This window comes from Papaver somniferum, chromosome 10 (assembly GCF_003573695.1).
Source record: "Papaver somniferum cultivar HN1 chromosome 10, ASM357369v1, whole genome shotgun sequence".
NCBI lineage: Eukaryota > Viridiplantae > Streptophyta > Magnoliopsida > Ranunculales > Papaveraceae > Papaver > Papaver somniferum.
The window spans coordinates 85,937,130-85,958,749 of record NC_039367.1 but is presented as its reverse complement, the minus strand read 5'-3'; the positions used below and the strand labels follow the sequence as shown (position 1 = coordinate 85,958,749).

At 34.7% G+C, this 21,620-nt stretch overlaps 1 protein-coding gene across 1 annotated transcript; it reads right to left on the bottom strand.

The window, feature by feature from the left end:
• Positions 1-9,602: 9,602 nt before the first annotated feature.
• On the bottom strand, positions 9,603-13,796 carry LOC113316280. The gene is made up of 3 exons (XM_026564494.1): positions 12,972-13,796; positions 12,689-12,883; positions 9,603-9,918 (listed from the first exon to the last, which is right to left on the bottom strand). The coding sequence occupies exons 1-3, from the start codon at positions 13,464-13,466 to the stop codon at positions 9,889-9,891; spliced, it is 720 nt and encodes a 239-aa protein (XP_026420279.1). The 5' UTR covers positions 13,467-13,796; the 3' UTR covers positions 9,603-9,888.
• Between the last annotated feature and the right edge of the window lie 7,824 nt (positions 13,797-21,620).

Genomic DNA, 21,620 nt, shown 5'->3' with positions numbered 1-21,620 from the left:
AGACGGTCTACCAATATCATGAGGGAGACACACCATCAACGGTACTTCTAAGATCAATAGAAGGCATAAAGAATTTCGTTTTCTTTATATTGAGGTGTAAACACCTACCTGGTCCTTCAGTTTCTATTATGCACAAGGCTTTGGACACCTCAAGTGTATCACCAATGATTATACCATCATCAAGGTACCAGACGTGCAAATCGAGTTTACAACTGGAAGCAATAGTCTTCACTAGAGGGTGAAGAGTCAAAGCAAATAACAAGGGACCGAGAGGGTCACCCTTCTGGACTCCCAGAGCACAAGACAAAATATATTGGTCGTAATAGAGCTTAGCAGGTCGCATGCAATAACAAAATTCAACCCGACGAGAAATACCTGGACAATGAAGACGAACCTCTTTGATGAGATGAGATATGCTCACCATGTTGAACGCATTAGAGATGTCAATGAGTAGCATCGACATCGTGTCTGAGTGACCTTTAATCTCAATTAGGCCATTTACAGCATGAAAAATATTCCCCCCACCCCCCACCCCCACCCCCGGAAGGTACACCAACTCTGAATTGGTAATAACCTAAATAAGAAGTTATATCTTTCAGACAGAGAAAACAGCCACTTCGGAAACCAATCTATGCCAAAATGTTCCAACTGCAATGGGCCTAATGCCGGCTCCAGGCTTGAGTAACGGTGTTAAGGACGCACTAGCTATGAATTCACCCAACTCCGTAGGACATTTTCCATCCAACCAAAGATTGACAACCCTTGTAGTCTAAGCGAGTATTTCGTCTGCCACAGCTTCCGCCGCCCCACTCAACGCATCAACTAAATGTCACGCCCGCAGGCCATATCGTCCATAAGATGTACCGGGAAGCTATTAATAGCCCATAAAACTGCCTATCACTCCACCAGAACTATATCAACTACAACATCGTCACAAGGAATAGCATGAGGAGGCGTTGTTGGATATTTATCTTGCAACTCCTCATAAGTTTGGTTATTACATGGTGCAACTCCATTGGAGGAAAGCACACGAATAGCGGCAGAAAAATGACCACAACTTATTTTCTTAAGGCAAGCTGTCATATTAGCTATGCCATGCTTCTTCACATCTTCTGTCTAGACACTCTACAGAATGGAAGTTGTATCATCTTTCTAATCAGAGTGAAACATTCGTTGACGTCCTTCCAAACAGATGAAGAATGGTTAATGATAACAACTGTAGAAGTTTCCGATTACCAGATTTAGCCTCAGTTGAATTCCTCGGTCTGTATAGATCTAGAGTGCAGATAAGAAAAATAATAAGATGCAGCCAAGCAGTGGGGTTGGTAGGGTTTCCGATAACCTTGTCAAGGCAAGTTTTCAGCGATCTTGAAAAGGGTAGCCGGCATTGATGAGGAATGCTAGTCACTGTGGTGATTGCCTTTGGAATGCAGCATTAGAAAGTCTATAGGTATCCCAACAGTCTCTGCAACATCATCACATCCATATCCCGCGGAAACATAAAAAACTGCACCAACTAAGGTTTCTAAACAGTCAACACCTACCTCAACAGGCTTAGCAAAACCGTAATGAGAAACTCTGTTACTGCGCCGTTGAATTTCCCTGCAACAACATCCCCATGAAAAATTTCTTCCCGCCCCTTACATGGAATTTTCCAGGCATGTAGATGCATACATCTACAACAGCCACATTAGAAGATAACCAAGAACCCTCTCCCAGGCATGGTGTATCTGCAGATTCTTGACAATCAGCTCCATGCAGTTGGCCTTGTTATCTTCAGAAGAGAGGTGTCGATCTTGTAAATGCCTCAAAAATAATCCGTTGGCATAACCCCTTCCATTAACACCATCAGGACAAACATCAAAGCCCTTGCAAGGGAAATGGCAGAAGCCATTGTTGATTGCAGTATCTACTGTAACGGGAGATGAATAAGAATAGTCCTCAAGCCCCTAGGAAGGGTGGGTTGTTATCGACTGTCACCTGGAATAGGAATCCCTAGTTTCCCTATCCATGAAAGCTGAATATAATTTCTAAAAGAAAAAAAGAAATAAACTGAAACTCTAAAACGAAAAACAACAAAACAAGGTGCCGCGAAGAAAAGAAAAAAAAGCAACACCGTGAAAAGGAAATCAACCGGAAAACAAAAAATAAAAGAAATCTAGGGAAAACCATGGTGAATCCGGTGAATAAAGCTGGCTTTCAATCACCGAAGAGAGAAGAATCATGGTCTCCGGAGAGAGAAACAGAGTGTTGCTACACCAACACTATACACCTTTTTTCCTTATTTAGATTTACTATATTTAGTTTGTTGTTTCCTAGTTTGAGTTAGATTCTTTTAATGCATTTTATTTCCGTGTTCACCAAGTAAGTAAAACTATAAATAATTGATTCATGATTGTTTTAAGACGTACAATTTTAATAAAAGTCAGTTTTTTTTTTATACTCTTCTTATTCTCTGTCTCAAATTATTATTCTCTTAAGGTGGTTAACCTCCAATTCAAAAGGTTTATCTTGGGTTCTTAAGCTTTCTTTAATGTATACCTAGTGTTTGGTCAAGAACCCTAACACCTGGTTCAGAGCAGGTTTAGATCTTAGCCCAATTCTCGACCAATTTTTTTTTTCTTTTTCTTCTTTTCTACAATGACTTACACCGAAGAAATACATCTTGTAAACACTGGTATTAAAGGCATTACTGAGAAGATTGATAAATTGGTAGACACTATCACCAAATATCGCGAGTTGGATGAAGCTGCAGTTAAGCAACTTCGTACAGAGGAAAAATTAGCTCGTAAAGATGATAGAGCTAATCGGAAACTTGATCTTGATCCACACAAAAAGTCTCTTACAAAAAGTTTGACTCAAGCCATCTGGTCAGAACTCAAAAATTCGTTGCGTGATATATTTTAGGAATTTTTTCCTTAGCTTAAAACCAATGATGGTATTTCTCCTGATCATACTCATCGTACAACCCATACTAATGGTGCTGGAATTCTTGAAACACCGAGTCGTGCACCAACTATTAATCTGAAGTTTCCTTCTTTTGATGGGGATGATCCTTATGGATGGTTATTTCAAGCTGAATAGTATTTCTCTTGGCACACCATTGCTAATAATATGAAGGTTCAACTTGTTGTTGCTCACCTTAAATGAGATGCTAATGCATGCTTTCGTTGGAAGCGCACCACCATTATAAATCCAACTTGTCCCCAATTTTGTTCTCTAGTTCGTGAACTATTTTCTCCTGACAAATTTGTTGATGCTAAAATGGAAATTAGCACTATTAAACAGAAAGGTACGATTACAGATCACATCCCCGAATTTGAACGTCTTTTGAATTTTGTAGACTTTCCTGAATCACACTTGATAAATCTGTTTATCCATTCTTTGAAACCCGAGGTTGGTTCTATGTTTAAACTACTTGAACCACCTACTTTGGCCCCATCCTTCAAGAAAGCACTAAACCAAGAGGAGGTTTTGTTACACCACGTTCCAACCAGTTTAAACAATATAACCCTTCCAATCCCCAGATAAAGAAAACCCCTTTACCTCCAGGTTATAAAAAGCTTTCATGGGAAGCAATGAAGGAGAAACAAGAAAAACGACTTCGTTTTAATTTTGACAAACTTTTCCAGCCTGGGAATGTGTATGAGAAGCCTAGCTTACTATTATTAGATGATCCTCAAAATTCTGAGTCACTCGATGATGAACAACTTGTTGTTTCACTTACTGATGAAAGTTCTACTACAGAGATAGACGATCCTTCAATATCTTTTCATTCACTAATGGGTACTACTAATCCTTCAACAATGAGAATCAATGGGTTTTCCAAAGCGCAACCACTTACCTTCTTAATATATTCTGGTGCAACTCATTATTTTATGAGTCTATTTATGGAAAAGCATTGTGGTTTTCGTATTACTTCTCCAACTAAACCCTTGAGTGTTATAGTTGGTGATGGGGGTATAATAAGCACCCATGGTCTGTGTTTGAACGTGCCATTTCAATTACAAGATCATCAATTCCAGGCTGATTTTAACGTATTGAATATTAGTGGTTGTGATGTTGTTTTAGGAGTACAATGGTTAAGTACCTTAGGACCAATACCTTGGTATTTTGAGAAACCCTTGATGAAGTTCAGATTTGGCAGCGCAAATATCCAATTACTTTGTAATAATTCTTCCACATTAATGATGTTGGATGCTACTACAATGCAGTGATTACTTCAAAAAGAAACTTATGGTGTCTTCTTACATTTATCTGAAATTAATACTTCAATCATTCCTCCTCCAACAATACCACCTGAGATTCAACGGCTAATTTCATATTTTGCTGATATCTTCAAGACTCCAGAATCACTTCCTCCTGCAAGAGTTCATGATCATCATATTCCTTTAGTACCTGGTTCTTCTCCAGTCACTGTACGACCTTATCGATACCCACATTTTCAGAAGGATGAAATTGAGAAAATAGTTTCTGAGCTGCAACAACCAGGTTTGATACGTCCTTCTTCCAGTCCTTTTCTTCACCTATATTAATGGTTAGAAAGAAAGATGGTTCATGGCACATGTGTATTGATTATAGAGCTTTAAATAAGTTAACAATCCAAGATCGATTTACTACCCCAATTTTCGATGAATTACTAGATGAACTTCATGGAGCATGCATTTTTACAAAACTGGATTTACGCTCTGGATATTATCAGATAAGATTATACAAAGGAGACATTCCTAAAACTGCTTTTTGAACTATTGATGGTCATTATGAATTTCTGGTTATGTCGTTTGGACTTTCAAATGCACCACACACATTTCACAGTTTGATGAATCATATTTTCAGGCCTTACTTAAGAAACTTTGTTCGGGTGTTCTTCGTGATATACTGATCTATAGTAAGAACATGTCAGAACATTTGGAGCACTTATATGTAGTTTTTGAAGTTTTACAACAATATCAATTATTTGTTAAGCAATCGAAATGTACATTTGCTCAACAGTCAATTGGATATCTTGGCCATGTGATTTCATCTCAAGTAGTAGCAATCGAATATGAGAAGATACAAAGAATTTTATCGTGGCCTATCCCAACTACAATTAAAGCATTAAGAGGATTCTTAGACTTAGATGGATATTATAGAAAATTTGTCAAAGATTTTGGCAAAATTTGTGCACCTTTAACTCAATTATTAAAAAAGGATGCATTCACTTGGACTGAAGATATAACTAAAGCTTTTTTCCTGCTCCAACAAGCATTAACTATGACTCCAGTTTTGATTCTTCGTGACTTCTCAAAAGAATTTTATTTGGAATGTGATGCTTCTGGGAATGGTTTGGGCATTGTTTTAATGCAATATGGCAGGCTAATTGCTTACTACGGCAAAGGATTGTCTGGTAAAAACCTTAATTTATCAATATATGATAAAGAAATTCTTTCCATCGTTTCTGCATTTCAAAAATGGAGACCGTATTTACTTGGAAGACATTTCAAGATATACACTGATCATCATAGTCTGAAATATTTTTTAGAAGAAAAAATTTCGTCTATGGAGCAAAAGAAATGGTTAAGTAAGTTGCTTGGATATGATTATGAGATCATTTTTCGACAGGGAAAAGAAAATGTTACAGCAGATGCCTTATCCCGTAATACAGGGCCAACTTTTGCTGCAATTACTACACCAATTTTTTCAGGTGTTACTTCCATTATTGAAGAGACAAAAAATGACGCCGAAATGCAAATTCTTATTTAATAGATTCAAGAACAGCCTACCAGTAAACCTCATTATACATTTCTTGATGGTATATTACGACACAAGAATCGTATTGTGGTAATCTCTACTTTATCTTGGTGCCTTAAACTTCTTCAAGAATTGCATTCAACACCATTAGGAGGTCACTCAGGTTTTCTATGTACTTACAAACGTCTTCAACAAAAAATTTACTGGAAAGGAATGAAATATTCGATTAAGAACTTCATAGCACGCTGTGATGATTGTCAGAGGAGTAAGTCTGAATCCATAGCTCCTCCAGGATTATTACAACCACTTGCCATTTCTAATGATGTTTGGATAGATATTTTGATGGTTTTCCACCATCCAATCGAAAAAAAAAACTCAATTCTAGTGGTTGTGGATCGATTGTCTAAATATGCATACTTTATAGCTCTTGCACATCCTTATTCTGCTACTCACATAGCTGATGTGTTTGTACGACAGGTGGTGCGTATACATGGAATGCCTAAGAGTATTATCACCGATAGATATCCCATATTTATGAGCAAGTTTTGGGAGGCGTATTTTGATCTTCAATATACTCAACTGTGTAGAAGCTCGGCTTATCATCCTCAATCTGATGGACAAAACAAAGGTAACAAATAAGACTCTTGAATGTTATTTACGTTAATTTGCTAGTGTTAAACCAACTGAATGGTCTAAATGGTTACCCTGGGCTGAATGGTGGTATAAAACCAGTCATCACTCAGCCATCAAAATGACACCATATGAAGCATTGTATAAGAGAACACCACCAACGATCTTAAGTTATCTACCTGGTTCCGCTGTTGTTCATGATGTTGATCTTAATTTAAGAGCTAGAGACCGTACATTGAAGCAGCACAACTAGAATGAAGAATTACACTGATAAGAACAGAACTGAAAGAAAATTTGCTGTAAATGATTTGGTATTCTTACGTCTACAACCTTATAGGCAATCTACTATGTCGAATCAATCTTTTTCCAAACTTTCTCCAAAGTTTTATGGGCCTTTTCGTATCATTGGAAAGATAGGAGAAGTTGCATATAAGCTGCAATTACCTGCTTCAAGTCGTATTCATCCAGTTTTTCATGTTTCTCAGCTGAAACTTAAACTTGGTTCTAATGTTGTTGCTGAGACAGTTTTACCCAATATTGTTGATTATGATAAATGGGAACCAGAGAGTATTTTGGAGCGAAGAATGTTCAACAAGGGCGGTAAAGCAGGCACCAAATGGTTGATTAAATGGAAAGACCGCTCAACAGAGGAAGCAACATGGGAAGATGCATATGAGTTGATTTTACGATTTCCAGAGCTTAATTCTTGAGGACAAGCACAGTTTTTTCAAGAGGGGTGGGATGTTGCGACACCAATACTATACACTTGTTTCCCTTATTTAGATTTACTATATTTAGTTTGTTGTTTCCTAGTTTGATTTAGCTTCTTTTAATGCAGTTTATTTCCGTGTTTACCAAGTAAGTAAAACTATAAATACTTGTTTCATGATCGTTTTAAGATGTACAATTTTAATAGAACTCAGTTTTTTTCTTAAACTCTTATTCTTATTCTCTGTCTCAAATTCTTATTCTCTTAAGGTGGTTAACCTCCAATTCAAAAGGTTTCTCTAGGGTTCTTAAGCTTTCTTTAAGGTATACCTAACACAGAAATATGGTAAACTCGTTCATTGCTTCATTGTTTTTTACTTTATTTTATGTTTTTTGTTCACAAAAAGTTATATTAACATTTCACGATTTTCGAACATGATTAGTAATTAGTTTGGCCTGGTTTGGTAAAATTTATGATTATTATGATTATAGATTATCATAAGTAGATATTGATTTTAGTATAATCATTTTTATAATAAATTTTCACAAACACCTTTCTCAAATAATTGATTATCTTTGAAAAATGCTTTTGAAAATGAGATGAAAAACAATGATTTGAATCTTTTTACAGGTCCCCCTTTTTTTTTAAATCTCTCTTGACAGTTTAGAGAAAATAAAAAGAAAAAACTCGACTCAGTTTTATTAGAAAAATAAATGATTATAATAATTTTAAAAACTACTTTTTTTGGTCGCTGAAAATAATGTTTTTTTTAATTGAGATTAAAATAATCAATTATTATAATGGTTACTAAACACATACATAATCCATTATGAGGTATAAAATGGATTATAGGCAGATAATCCATTATAATATTGCCTCTGTTTCAGAAAAACGTCTTCTATTCCATTTATGTTAGTCTCAAAATTGTGTTCAGCTTCTGCTTATAGGCGTATTTTTCAATGAACTCTCTATTATAACTATATATTCATAAATGCATATCAATGGGACCTAATCTAAAATATTAAAGAAATTTGTACAATTAAGAAAACAAATATATCCTTCGTTCCTTTTAAAAGACAATATATTTGACTCCAATAATTAAATTCCCTAAAGAGTTTATATTTCATAAATTCGATATCTTTTAATTTTCCTATTTTATTTCCTATTTACAATCTTCTTAAAATTGTTAAGAAGATTGTAAATAGGAAATAGAAAACAATAATTTTATTCAACCCACTAATCTAACCCACTCTCAAACCCACCACATACGTGGCAAGATATTAGTGGGTGTTTTTATTTTTCATTATTTTCTCTTTCCTGGTGACGTGTTTAGATTCAACCCAATAATTCTATTCAACCCACTAATGTCTTGCCACGTATGCGGTGGGTTTGAGAGTGGGTTAGATTAGTGGGTTAAATAGAACCACTGAATAGAAAATGAAAATTAAATGATATCGAATTTATGAAGTATAAACTCTACAAGGAATTTAATTTTTCGAGCATATTGTCTTTCAGAAGGAATGAAGGATATTTTTATTTCCTTAATTATATAAATTTCTATAAAATATATTGGGTCCCATTAAAATAAGTTTATGAATATAAAAAATTTAAGGTTATATCAGAGAGTTCATTGAAAAAATACAACTATAAACAGAAGCTGAACACAATTTTAAAACTGACAGAAATGGAATAGAGGACAGTCTTTTTAAAATAGAGGGAGTAAAGTATTATGGTCTCCTTAATATTTTGACAAAGTCAAAACGGACTGTTTTTTTGAAACGAAGGGAGTAATAATTACCAAACAATCCCTTTATTTTTTTAGGAAAGAGGTAGCAACACTATCCAAAAATAACAAAGCCTAAAAGATCCTGCACGATAGGACGAGACTTTGCAAGAAATTCTTAAACAACCGAACATTTCAGAGGGATAGTAAGGTTGTGTTTGATAGGAGTTAATACCATGGAATTAGCTATCTTTCTATAAGAATAACTTGTTTTCATCGTTTGGTCGAAAATTTAATTACTCCATTCGTTCCATTTTATTTGTTATTTTAGGGGTTTTTTTTGTGTTCCAAATTAGATGATAGTTTTAGTTTTCTTCCCCAATTTTCACTAATCTACCCCTGCTTTGGAATCACTCCAGAGAAATAATTCTCATGGTAATCAACACAAAAATAATTACTCTAATTTTGAAATATACCCTATGAAGGATATATACTCAATCTTGCACATCCCAAGTACATTACTACGGGATTGATAACTTTTCCTACATTCTAGAAACACAAAACTAGGTTATTTAACTCTTTAAGGAGGAATTAATATGGGTATTATTAGAAAGATTTTATTCTCTCTTTGATATTCCTTAATATCCGTGAAAACTCTACAACGTCAGTAAATCGAAACGAAGGGTTCGGCGCGGCCTTAATTTCATGGAATTCCGTGAAAAATCTTTCCTTGCTCTGATTCCGTGGAAACATTTTCCATGAATTGTTTCCTTTCACTGTTATCAAACAAAGCCCAGGTGGAATTCATAATTTTGATTCTCATGACCTCATATTGCCATATATATAAAGCTTAGATTGTCTTCTGAAAATAGCCACACAAATACACACCATATGCCCATGTCTAATATGGTTAAAAGTTACAAAACTTATTAAAAGTTATTATGCCCATATTTCTCTATATAGTTTTCAAGTACAAGAGCAAACCCACTTATTAAAGGTTATACTTAACAATGTTTGTTTTCCATTTAACAGCCCCTGAGCTACCCTTGATTGCTTTTGCCAGGCCCATTTTATAACCTCCAAAACCGCGATCGCCTCAGCTACTGCAGCCATATACCAAGCCCCCCTGTATCATTAAACATAATCAGTCCAAACCCCATAAATTTATTTTCTTTAGAAAAAATGCATCAATATTGATCTTAAAAAGTGTGCTTGAAGGAGGATTCCATGGTTCGTAACCCTAATCTGAACAACATCCTTGACTACTCTCATTTTGGACTCGACCGATATTAGTCTAGTCTGCCCTTGACTGATTAACCTGCCTCACTAAGCCTTAAATCTGTGAATGTGCATTGTCAAAATACCATAGCACATCTAAACTGCCACTGTCAAACTACCATAGCACATCTAGATTAATTTGATAAAAGGAGAAGAAAAGAATCCATGGTGATACTACAAAATGGAGAAGAGAAACGTTTTGAAAATATGATTCACAGAGATATGTTCAACTAGGACTTTGGTAACCTAGCCGAACCTAGAGGCCTAAAAAGTAAGTTCTGGACAAAATTCTAAAGTGAAAATTTGGCTAGGAAAAGTTTTGAGGACCTAGCCCAACTTAATTGTGAATTTTGGTCAAAAAACACAAAACTTATAAAAGAAAGTTTGGCTAGTCGTGAAGGCAAGAATCTAGTCGAACTTGGAATACCTATGAACAAGTTTTGCTTGTAAGAATCGCTTAAGTCTTTGGTTAACTTTCCTAGCCGATTCTGAATCTGGGACTAGTATAGATAATTATTGTCGAGTCCTTTAGAAGACAAACTTTTCATGATATTCTCTTAAAACTTAAAGATCAGTTGATTATAGGTGAGTAGTGGGTTTCCAACACTAATCTGTTTGATTGTGTTGATCTGTCAGTTTCCTTCTAAGAAACCCATCAATTGGCGCTAGAAGAAAAACACCAACAAATCTTATCTGCTAGAACGATAGGTAAAAATAGGAATGGTGGTGAAGGTACTAAAAAGACAGCAGTTATGACTGCGCTTTAATTCAAGACAGAGAACTTGTTGCGACGGTTCGAAAGGCTGGTGCAACAGAGACGAGCAGATGCCCAAGTGGAGCTACCAGAGGGCCACCGCAACCCTTTAGACTCACTGAAAGGAGTTTCTAAAAAATGAAATGCAGAAGTTCATGAAAATCTTTTCATAAGGAACCACTGTTTTCACCAAGTGAGATACAAGAAGATGAAGTCGTTGAATCGGCTTGCATTAAAATTTTACTGAGGATGACACAAGCATTGTAAGTATTCTGGTAATACCCACGGCACTCTGTTTAAAAGAATCATGATTTACATATAGTAGACAATCTTAATTTGAGATCAGATTGTTCTTAATTCAAGATCAGACTGTTACAAGGAAGACTTTAATCATAAAGAAACTTGTAGAGAAAATTATATCAAAAGAAACTTGTAGAGAAAATTATACTAGTGAAGTTCGTGAACGAATTCTCTCTAACAACGAAAGGAATATTATGGCGAAAGATGAATCGAAGTTTAAAAGCATACCAGTCCTATGTTATTAATACTACTTTCCGTTCAGACTTGTCTAAGAAAAAGTTACCATAAAGAAACTTGTGCAGAATCCCATGACGAATTTTTCGAGCACCGGAAGGAAAACAATGACAGAAGATTTATTAGGAAAACCTGAAACAAACATGTGCTGCTCCAGCACAACATATCACTAAAGTGTTGCTTAAGCTGCATATGGCGTTGATCCAGTATACTACTTCGGACCAACAAATCGGGGAGGAATAGAAGCTGATGACATAAGGGGTGTTATCCTCCATATCTAGGGAGAAAGAAAAAATGAGTTGTTAATGAGTTACTAGAAATGTCCCTGCATCAGTTGTGCTTTACATACTGTTTGGGTTATGTGGGTTTCAGTAACATGAAAGCTCTTTCCTTGATATCGACACCTAAACATCCAGAAACACAGCTTGGGTATAAAGTGACAGCCTATTAATTTAGTAAACCTGAGGTTTGTCATTAGTTCTGTGCACAGACACAATATCTGCCGCAATAGCTGGGTATATAGTTAGTATTAGAAGTAGAGTTCATGATTGGAAATACAAGATGTGTGGTGCTTCTAGAGCAAATGACATAGTTGAAGTTACAGCAGTATCTTAGTTCTGCAAACTTTGCAGTGCCCAAAGAGGGGGTGTTAAAGACTGTTGCTCTTGCTGAAAAGCTTGGTCCTGATCCCTCTTGTTTGTTGCAAACAATGAAGGTCTACAACCTTCCGTGACGCGAGGGTTAGAGGCTAACTTGACTAACTTGATATACTGTAAGCAGTGGTTATGAGCAGTTTCTATCTTCTTGGAGAGTTTGGTTACCTTTTGGCTAAAAGATCTGGTTGCAAACCTAAGGGTTATTCTTAAGGTAATAGAAGCGAAGGAACAACTAGTGACTTGTTGAATATGTTTAGCCTCAGCAAGAAAGATCAGATCTGGATTGAATTGCACTATTGGATGTTTTAGGTGATTTTAAGTTAGCCTAGCCCTTGCACATTCCTTGACAGAAGCTTCATACTACTATTGTGAATACAGACAGATGCCTAAGGTGAACCGAATATGGCAAGGAAGCACAAATTTCAGTAAATCAATAACAGAGGTTAAGAATTACGTAGAGGCTAAGAACGATCAACCAATATGGAGTATCAAGTAAAGAGCTAAGAGCAAGCATAGCACAATTTAAGTCTAAGCAAAAAATGCAATAAGAAGAGTATGAATACTATCATGTAAAGAATATTTCAAACTGCAAATAACTTGATTAAGCTTATGGCATATGAGAAAGAAGACCCACAGGAAGTGAAAGAAACAATAGTATAGCAAAAAGAACTAACCTGATAGGTAATGTCAGCCCGGTTTCCAGCAACAACTTCAGAAGCAGCATCAGCCACAGGCATAGCAATCTGGTCCTGAGCAGTTGGCAAAGTGCTGCTTTCATTTTCTGATTCAGAACTCCATTCCTGGAACCTACCAACAGCTTTATACCAATCCTCGAACACATAACCCAATTCGCCACCTCCATCGGCATACTACATACACAGGGACTCTTATGATCTAGTAACTCTTGCGGAAATATTGTAATTTCAAAAATAAGTATAGCAATCAGAAATTACGTACCTTCCCATAAGCCACAGTTTTATCAACGGATTCTTCTAACATATCAATCTCTTCTTCGAATCTCTGCAGCTGATGCGGAAGATCCCCATTGTCAAGACCAAATTTTTCCCTGAAGGCATTAAATGTCTCGGCGGGTACCTTGGCAGCATCAAGAGGAGGTAGAGTGCGTCGTTCTATGTTATCCCAAGCGTAGAGTACAGCATCATGAACTTTAGACATTTCATCTTTCAGATAATCATCGCTAAAGTTACAGCCTTCTTCTGCTGCTTCTCCACTGAATTTCCGGAATTGGTTTCCAGGGGTTGAGAAGATTTGTGGAGGATGATTGAATTTTGAGATTAGTACTGTCATTAGGTTTGAAAAAGAAGAAGAAGTTGGATGATTATTCGAGATTAATGAAGAAGAAGATATGGGTTTTGGTGACAGTAACCTTTGTGTAAATGGGTTTCTTGTTAACAGCGATCTGCACACAGAAAATCTGAAAATTTGATTCATTTTTTGATTGAAGAAGAAAGGAAAACCTAATAGTTATCGAAGGAGGAGGAATGCAGAAGACGCGAAGAGGCGAATCTTTATAATCCTACTAGGTATCACAGGCCCGGCTCAATCTCTGATTAGTGTCATACGACTCATACCTCGTAGGTACCATGAAAATACTTTAAAACATCATCAATATGTTTCTGCCATTTAGGTATTCTTATTGATATAATCCAGTTTCATATAACCAAATATAATTAATTCTCATGGATATAATTTGGTTTATCTTGTCCGAATGCCGCTAAATCTCGTTGATATAATCTGATTTCTTTTGTCCAAATATCACTGATGATGGTTTTCTTCAAAAAAAGAAGAAGAAAAAAAAAAAATCTTTGGTGCCTTTAATAATCCTTAAATAACTCAATTGATATTTAGGCTTGAACATCACCCATGATAGATAAAGTGGTCAAAGTATAATGTACTAAATGGATGATGTTGGGCGTTTTTACTAAAATAGCACATGCAAAGCATTCTTTGAATTTATATGTAATCGTTTAACCAAAGTTGAATTTTTTTACTTTAAACTAACAAATGGATAATTCTAATATTTGCTTTAATAATTTTTTCGAAGAATTATTGAAAAAATAATATTAAAAGAAATAAGTGTAAATGATAAAAATAAATACAGGAAATCTATTCTAGAACAGAAAAACAACCTGATATGAACTAAAAATCAAACTACCAAAATAATGATTAGTTAAACAATAAGGTAAAATAATATAAAAGCTAATGAAGTTGGCCAAATAGTTGTTGATGCTTTTAAATCGATAAATCCAAAAATCTAGGGACCCATACAATAATGTGAAAAATATAAACTGAAATTGTAGCATATCTAACCAAGAATAAAAATTGACAAAAAATAAAAAGAAATTAATATAGTTCCCTTAAAAACAACTCCCATAAATGAATATACTTTCATTCGTCCATAAATTTCAAGTTTTTTTTTTTGGGAATTACATCATTTTCGCATAACTTCTTCTTTCTCAAGTCCATATTAATGTATATCAGATCTAGATAGTGTTTTAATTCCACTCATATCTATAGGTTGCAATGACCTTATCAATTTTTTTGACCTGATCAAAATCGTTCAACGCTAAAACCAGAAAAAAAAAACATAATACCATTCCAACCTATTTTCAATTGTTAGATTTTTAGACTTTTTCAACTCATATTTTTGTTTTTTTTCCCTTAATATTCTTACATAAAATATTCTTCATTTTGAATTAGTGTTTGAAAAATTCCAATTTAAAGTTCATATGAGACAAAAATTTGAAGTTTTAATTCTCTCAATGTCTTTCGGTTGCTCTAGATCCTGCAAGAAATTCTTCCATTCGTATTTTAAAAAGTGCAGTCTTATTTTCTCTTTTGACGTGTAATGTGTTATTTTCTCTTTATCAACATCACTATCACTCTTACCTTCCATGAGCTTGATCATTGTAGAAAGTTTAATTATATCGTTATCAAGCGATGATTAAATTTTCTTTTATGTCTAGAGGGATCAATTTTGTATCATGGTATATTATTACCTTTTATCCATAGTCATTCACGATCGAAATAATAAAAATTCCAATTTTGTATTTACGTATGTAATCTCATATTTCATGAGACATATCTCTATTCACTATCGAAATGTGGGAACCGTGAAGTTTCCGGTCACTAATTTTATTTCTCTGTGGTAATTCATCTATTCTTTAGTTATTCACTCTGAATTAAGTACTAATTAATATTAGGGTATGTGATGATTTACTTGCATTTTTATTTGGTGAAAATCGAGTGAAAGTGATAAAAATCATCCATTCTTTCCTTAAGCACCTCAACTTTTTTGAGGTTGTGTTTACTTCATCTGGAATAGCTTTCGAACATCCCAATATATCCATATTAATATTTCATTAATGTACTCTTGCGTGGGCGACAAACAAACAATATTACTTTCAAGGGAACCAAGCAAAGGTTATGGTTTATAACAGTCGCTTACGATGTTTAGGTTTATGTTACATTATTTCTTATTTTCTTATTATTAATACCATTAAGAAAAGTTTTTTTTTTCTCGATTATAAATGTATATAGTTAAAAAATCGTCTCTTTTTTCGTTTTCGCCCAAAGTGTACATGTGATTCTTATGACTATATACTACATTTTAAAAATTAGATTCGGAAGACTCCAACAGTTGGATGGCTCTTCGGATTACCATCATCTGTTTTCCCCACTATTAGACCATAGATGCTCAATATTGTGCATATAGACAACAATATCATATTTGTAATTAAATTGTGCTTGTAGATTGCATGCCATATAGTACGCGAACTAACATAAAAATTGATGCGAAAAACTTATATATCTCATCAAATATAAATTATGCTGGTAAATTGGATGCATATATAGTACACGAATAGCGTAAAAATTGATGTGAAAAACTTTTATATCTAATCAAAGATAAGTTGACATAGTATGAATGGTTCTATTATAATATGGATACTATTGGTCATAGTTTAGTATCTCAATTTATATTGAAAGTATACTACATACTTACGATTCTGGTTATGGTTAGCTAAGAAAACGACACATATAATGTAGCATGATAGCTCAATCCATTAGTGAACTTATATATATGCCTTGAAATTATCTTGTCGTCTTGATTAAAAACATTTAAATAGACATGATTGTTGCATAAACTACTTGAGTTATCTAGTTCAAGAGCTTGCATGATGCAAGATGGAGGGACATTCCTCCAATCATAAATAATTCAAAGAAACTTATCTTCCTTCGCTAATAAGTCAGCCACATTGTTTGCTGATCTCAGAACAAATAAAAAACCTAAATTTTTTAGACACAAATTAAGTTCTTGTTTAACTTCCTCCATAATGGATTGGTTTTTCCATGAAATCTATGAAGGAACACCATTTAGATAATCAAAAAGGTTTTTATAGTCGCCATCCACACTGAAATCTGAAAAGTTTTCTTCGACTGCCCATTTAGTTGCTTAGAGTAGTCCTAGAGCTTCTGCTTCGAGGATGTTGTTGATATTGGACATGCTATCCCTTGTTCAAATTTTCCTGCATCGTTTCTAAGGATTAAAGAAAAACCTGCGGGCACATTTTTAGATATCCATGCTACATCCATATTGAGTTTTTTCTGTGATTTTTTAGGGGCTTCCCGGGTCTCAGTCTTCTTGGTAGTATTAATGCAAGATGCAGTTGGGACTATGAACTTTTATAGGGTTTGCTCTCTTAATATTTACACTAACTGATCTCATGTTCTTAGTATTTTCACGTTTTTTTTTCTCCTTATGAAGACCAAATTATGCTTGGTCAAGTATTCCTTTGATTGAGAAATTTAACCGATGAATGTTATCATGTCCTTACTTTGATTTCTTTTGAGGCATCTTATTTTGATGTGTATGTCGTATTGTTCTGCTTATTAATATCTAATTAAGCTTCACTCTTTTGATTAAGATATTGAATCATTATTAGATTTATTTATTTTTCTTTGACAAACAACGGGGTACAGTATTGGGTTCTTAGTTGTTCCTACATGTGAAAGATCCACATAAACAACTTGGAAATATAACACTTACCCTAGGCATTTAAAATTATTCAGTTTGTTGTACACCTCAGACTTTTGATTGAATGTCATTTTCTACATCACTGATTCACCACATTACTGAGTGATTTTTATGCCGTAGGCGATGATTGTTTGACTCATTTGAAACACTTTTTAAAACACCAACTACATCGGTAAAAGATATAAAATATTGTGGTGGTTTTTGCATTTATGTGATAATTCGTTATTGTAAACTGAAGAATAAAGTTTTAGATGCAACATCAAGGAAATTTTAAATGAAACAAAACAAAATAAATATCTAATGAGACATATAAATTATAGAAGAGTGTCGTGTAAGAATTTCAAAATTTCTTTTTATGAGCAAGTAAGCTGGATGAGATGATTTGTTCTCTGCTCGATAAACACTATACCAAAGACTATGTTAACAATATAAGTATCTAATGGTGTCCTGCTCCGGCTGTGGTTTGGTCATTCAAATTGTAGTTGATAGCGACAGCTGTGATGTTACTTGATTATGTACTTATAGCTGGCTATGCCCGTGAATTTAATCCACTTTGATTGTACCAATGAAAGAATGAATAATATCCATATGTGAAAATTGGATGAATAATATCACCATGACTTACAGGGTAGTAGACCACCTTCTTTTCAAAAAAAGGCTACCACTGATTGCTTCAAATGAATCAAACAATCATCGCCTACGACATAAAATCACTCGGTAATGTGGTGAATCACTGATGTAGAAAATGACATTTAATCAAAAATCTGAGGTGTAGAACAACCTGAAGAAGTTCAAATTCCTAGGGTAAGTTTTTATTTTCCGGTTGTTTCTATGGATCTTTCTCATGTAGCAACAACTAAGAATCCAATAATGTACCCTGTTGTTTGTCAAAGAAAAATAAATAAATCTAATAATGATTCAATATCTTAATCAAAAGAGTCAAGCCTAATTATATCTTAATAAGCATATCAATTCGGCATTCAAATCAAAATAAGATGCCTCAAAATAAATCAAAATAAGGACATGATAACATTCATCGATTAAATTTCTCAATCAAAAGAATACTTGACCAAGATTTGGTCTTGATAAGGAGAAAAAAAAACGTGAAAACACTAAGTGTTAGAGCATTGATCGGTCGAACTCGCATGTGTTGCTATCTCAAGCTTGTTTGTCAATGTTAGTGATCAAAACTATAAGTCTTGATTTCTAGTCTATTATAGCTAAGTCTCGGAATAGGATAGAAAGTGTAGTTGAGCTCAAAGACTTCATGGCGATTCCTCATACAAGTCCAAGAACTACTCAAGGAACCGTTGGAATTTCTCGACAAAAAGGTATGTGAAGACTTGAACTTATCTATCACTCAAAAGTCTATCGACTCTATCTCCTACTCTTTGATACAAGAAGTCGTATGCTATATATATAGACTTGGATTATACACATTTTGTATTTCGAGCCGAGTATACCTCGCCTATCTATATCTCGAAATATGTGTTAGTAAGCTTTTCGCTTCGATCAAGTTTATCTTTACCATGTGACGAAATTCATGATATGTTTCAATCATCTTGAAAATTGATTTGATGAGAAATGGTGTAGCAACTATATAACGTCCTCTAAGAATGTTTCAGTGATTGAAATGAGAGTTTAGATTACATAACCAATGGTGGACATAAACATTGTTGTGGAAACACATTTATGTATAAGTCGTATTCCTTGAACCAAAGTTTGCGAACTTTGTTGATCAATATAAAATGGAAGGATGGCATAATTCCAAGTCCGTGAACTGACGAACTTCTCATCCCGAGAAATTATGTTGGAGTTGACAAACTAGTTGCCTGAGTACCAGTCTGCGAACCGACGGAAGGTCTCTTGCCGAGATTTTCTTTTGTAGTTTGGAAACTCTGCCCGGTTGCTTAAGTCTGCGAACCTAGTGTGCGAACTTGAGAAAGGTTATATATCTGAAGATGATTTCTGAACTTAAACTTAAAAGTACTAAGGAATGCAGCCCGTGGCTATAAAAGTTCATGAACTGATTCAAGTGAATCAAATCATCTTTGCTTCAATTGTGTATCGTGTAGTACATAAGATTTCCTTACAATTGAACAACTCTCTAACTAGTTCATTTGAAGTCAGTTTAACTAGTTATGGTGAAGAAGAACATGGTTGATATGAAATGCTCGTATGGATAACCATTTGGTTAACTATTGTTGAACCAACAAGTGCATACGTTTGGGTACGGTTAACAAACCTAAAAGCGTGCATTGTCAAGTGTGTATAACAAGCTTAGTTTTCGATCAAACTGTTGAGAAATATTAGCTTGAATCTAAATCAGGTTTTCATCTAACGGTGAGTATTGAATGCTTTGTTACTAAGCTAATATTGATTTCAAACCCTGATTTAAAAGACTATATAAAGGAGACATCTAGTATTGTGCAAAACTAATCCCCACACCTTACATGTGATACTAGTTTGCGTGCTAGAGTCGATTCTCCTTTAACCCTCTGGTTTTCTTTTCTTAAACCGAGTTAACGACTTAAAGACTTCATTGGGATTGTGAAGCCAGACCGATACTACTTTTATCGTAGTTGTGTGATCTGATCTTGCATCTTCTATTGTACGAGTACAATCAGATTGATTGGTTTGAGATTGATATCTCCGATAGGCAAGACATAAAAAATAATCATGCTTTCGGGGCACATCTGCTAACCCGGGTGAAAAAACGAAGTAACCTAAGAAAAAGATAAGGACGAAAGGTTTGATTAATGATGATTCGGCGATCTCTGTAAAATTATTCTGAATATATGTTAAGAACATCGAGATGATTAATAGTGCCAGGAAATTGGTAAAAAGTGGCTTGTTATTCGTTTTGTGGTAAGAAAATTGTATACTTTTCCTGGCCGTCCGTGTCAAAAACACCATCCGGAGCTTCCCGACCGCCGGATCGGAGTCCCTATTAGATCATGTCTGTTGATTGACTCTTTTATCACAGAGTCAAAGTGCATGTTTTTTTATAGGAAAATTCAGGTTTCTTGTGCTGTCAAACCTTTATCATTCAGGTTGAGATAGTCATGCTTTCGGGGAACATTTGCTAACCCGGGTGAAAAAAACAAAGTAACCTAAAAAAAGAGAAGGACGAAAGGTTTGATTAATGATGATTCAACGATCTCTGTAAAATTATTCTAAATATATGTTAAGAACATCGAGATGATTAATAGTGACAGGAAACTGATAAAACGTGGCTTATTATTCGTTTTGTGGTAAGAAAATTGTATACTTTTCCTGGCCGTCCGTGTCAAAAACACCATCCAGAGCTTCCCGTCCGCCGGATCGGGGTCCCTATTAGATCATGTCCGTTGATTGACTCTTTGATCACAGAGTCAAAGTGCATGTCTTTTTATAACAATGATGAGAATTGTTTTTTTTTTAAATGTCAGATTAGGGCTTTTGAAATCAACAAAGGGGATTTTCTACTACTAGGGGCTTGGTTAGGGGTGTCCTTTGAATATATTGAGTTTGAAAATTACCCTTCCATATATTAAATTTTAGGGGATTTTGTGATTCCCCCTCAAAAAATATAGCTAATTTGCATTATCTACTTTATAAATTGATAATTGTGAAACCCCATATCCGTTAAATTTACCGTGACAACCCTCTTAGGTTGACACATGCTACTCCCATGTGTGATAATTTTCATGGTTAGACATTTATACCCATCCACACGATCACATATTAAGAAAGAAAAAATCTATTGAACGGCTATCGTTATCTATTTTTCTTCTTCTCTATTCCTCCTCTTCCTCTTGTCTGATACAGTACCGCCATTGGAGCCACCACTACTGTTTTTGTAGTTCTTGCAGTTAATTTAAGCTACAAACCAATGATCTTGTAGAAGTGATTGAACTAAAAAGAGAATGCCATAAATAAAATGATATGATAGAATTGAAGAGAACCCTAATTTGTGGTCATGGTGACAATTCAGGATCTGTTAATAAATTGATAGTGAATTTTGGGATTTTGGGTAGGTGCATATGTTGGAGCTGGGTTATATGGCACTGGTTCTTCTATATTTCTCCTTTACCATCAGAATTTTAGATCTCCGTATCCTCTTCCAACAACTACTGTATCACTAGCACAATAGCTATATAGACAAAGTGCTAGAAGAAATTATGATGTTCGTTATTAATTATGATGATATCATAGACGGGAATCGTAGGCCTATGAGATTGATGGGAATTGATGCCACATCGCCACTAGCAACTTGAAATCATTTTCATTCGAATTTACTATTAGCAACGTGCATGACTCCATGAGATTATTCCTCAAACTTAATTGTTATCAACATGATTATTAATATCTTTACTCAATAAATTGGGGTCAAAATTTAAGGATTAGGTTTTCCAATTTTGTTATTAATGGCGGCTCTGGTTTTTCTCGACAGAGAAACAGAATTTTGACTTTTGATATTTTTGGGTTTTATGAACTTTACACTTTAACAGTACACACGTGCATTGTTACTTAAATATCACAGACGTTATACCAGATAGGGGGTTTCA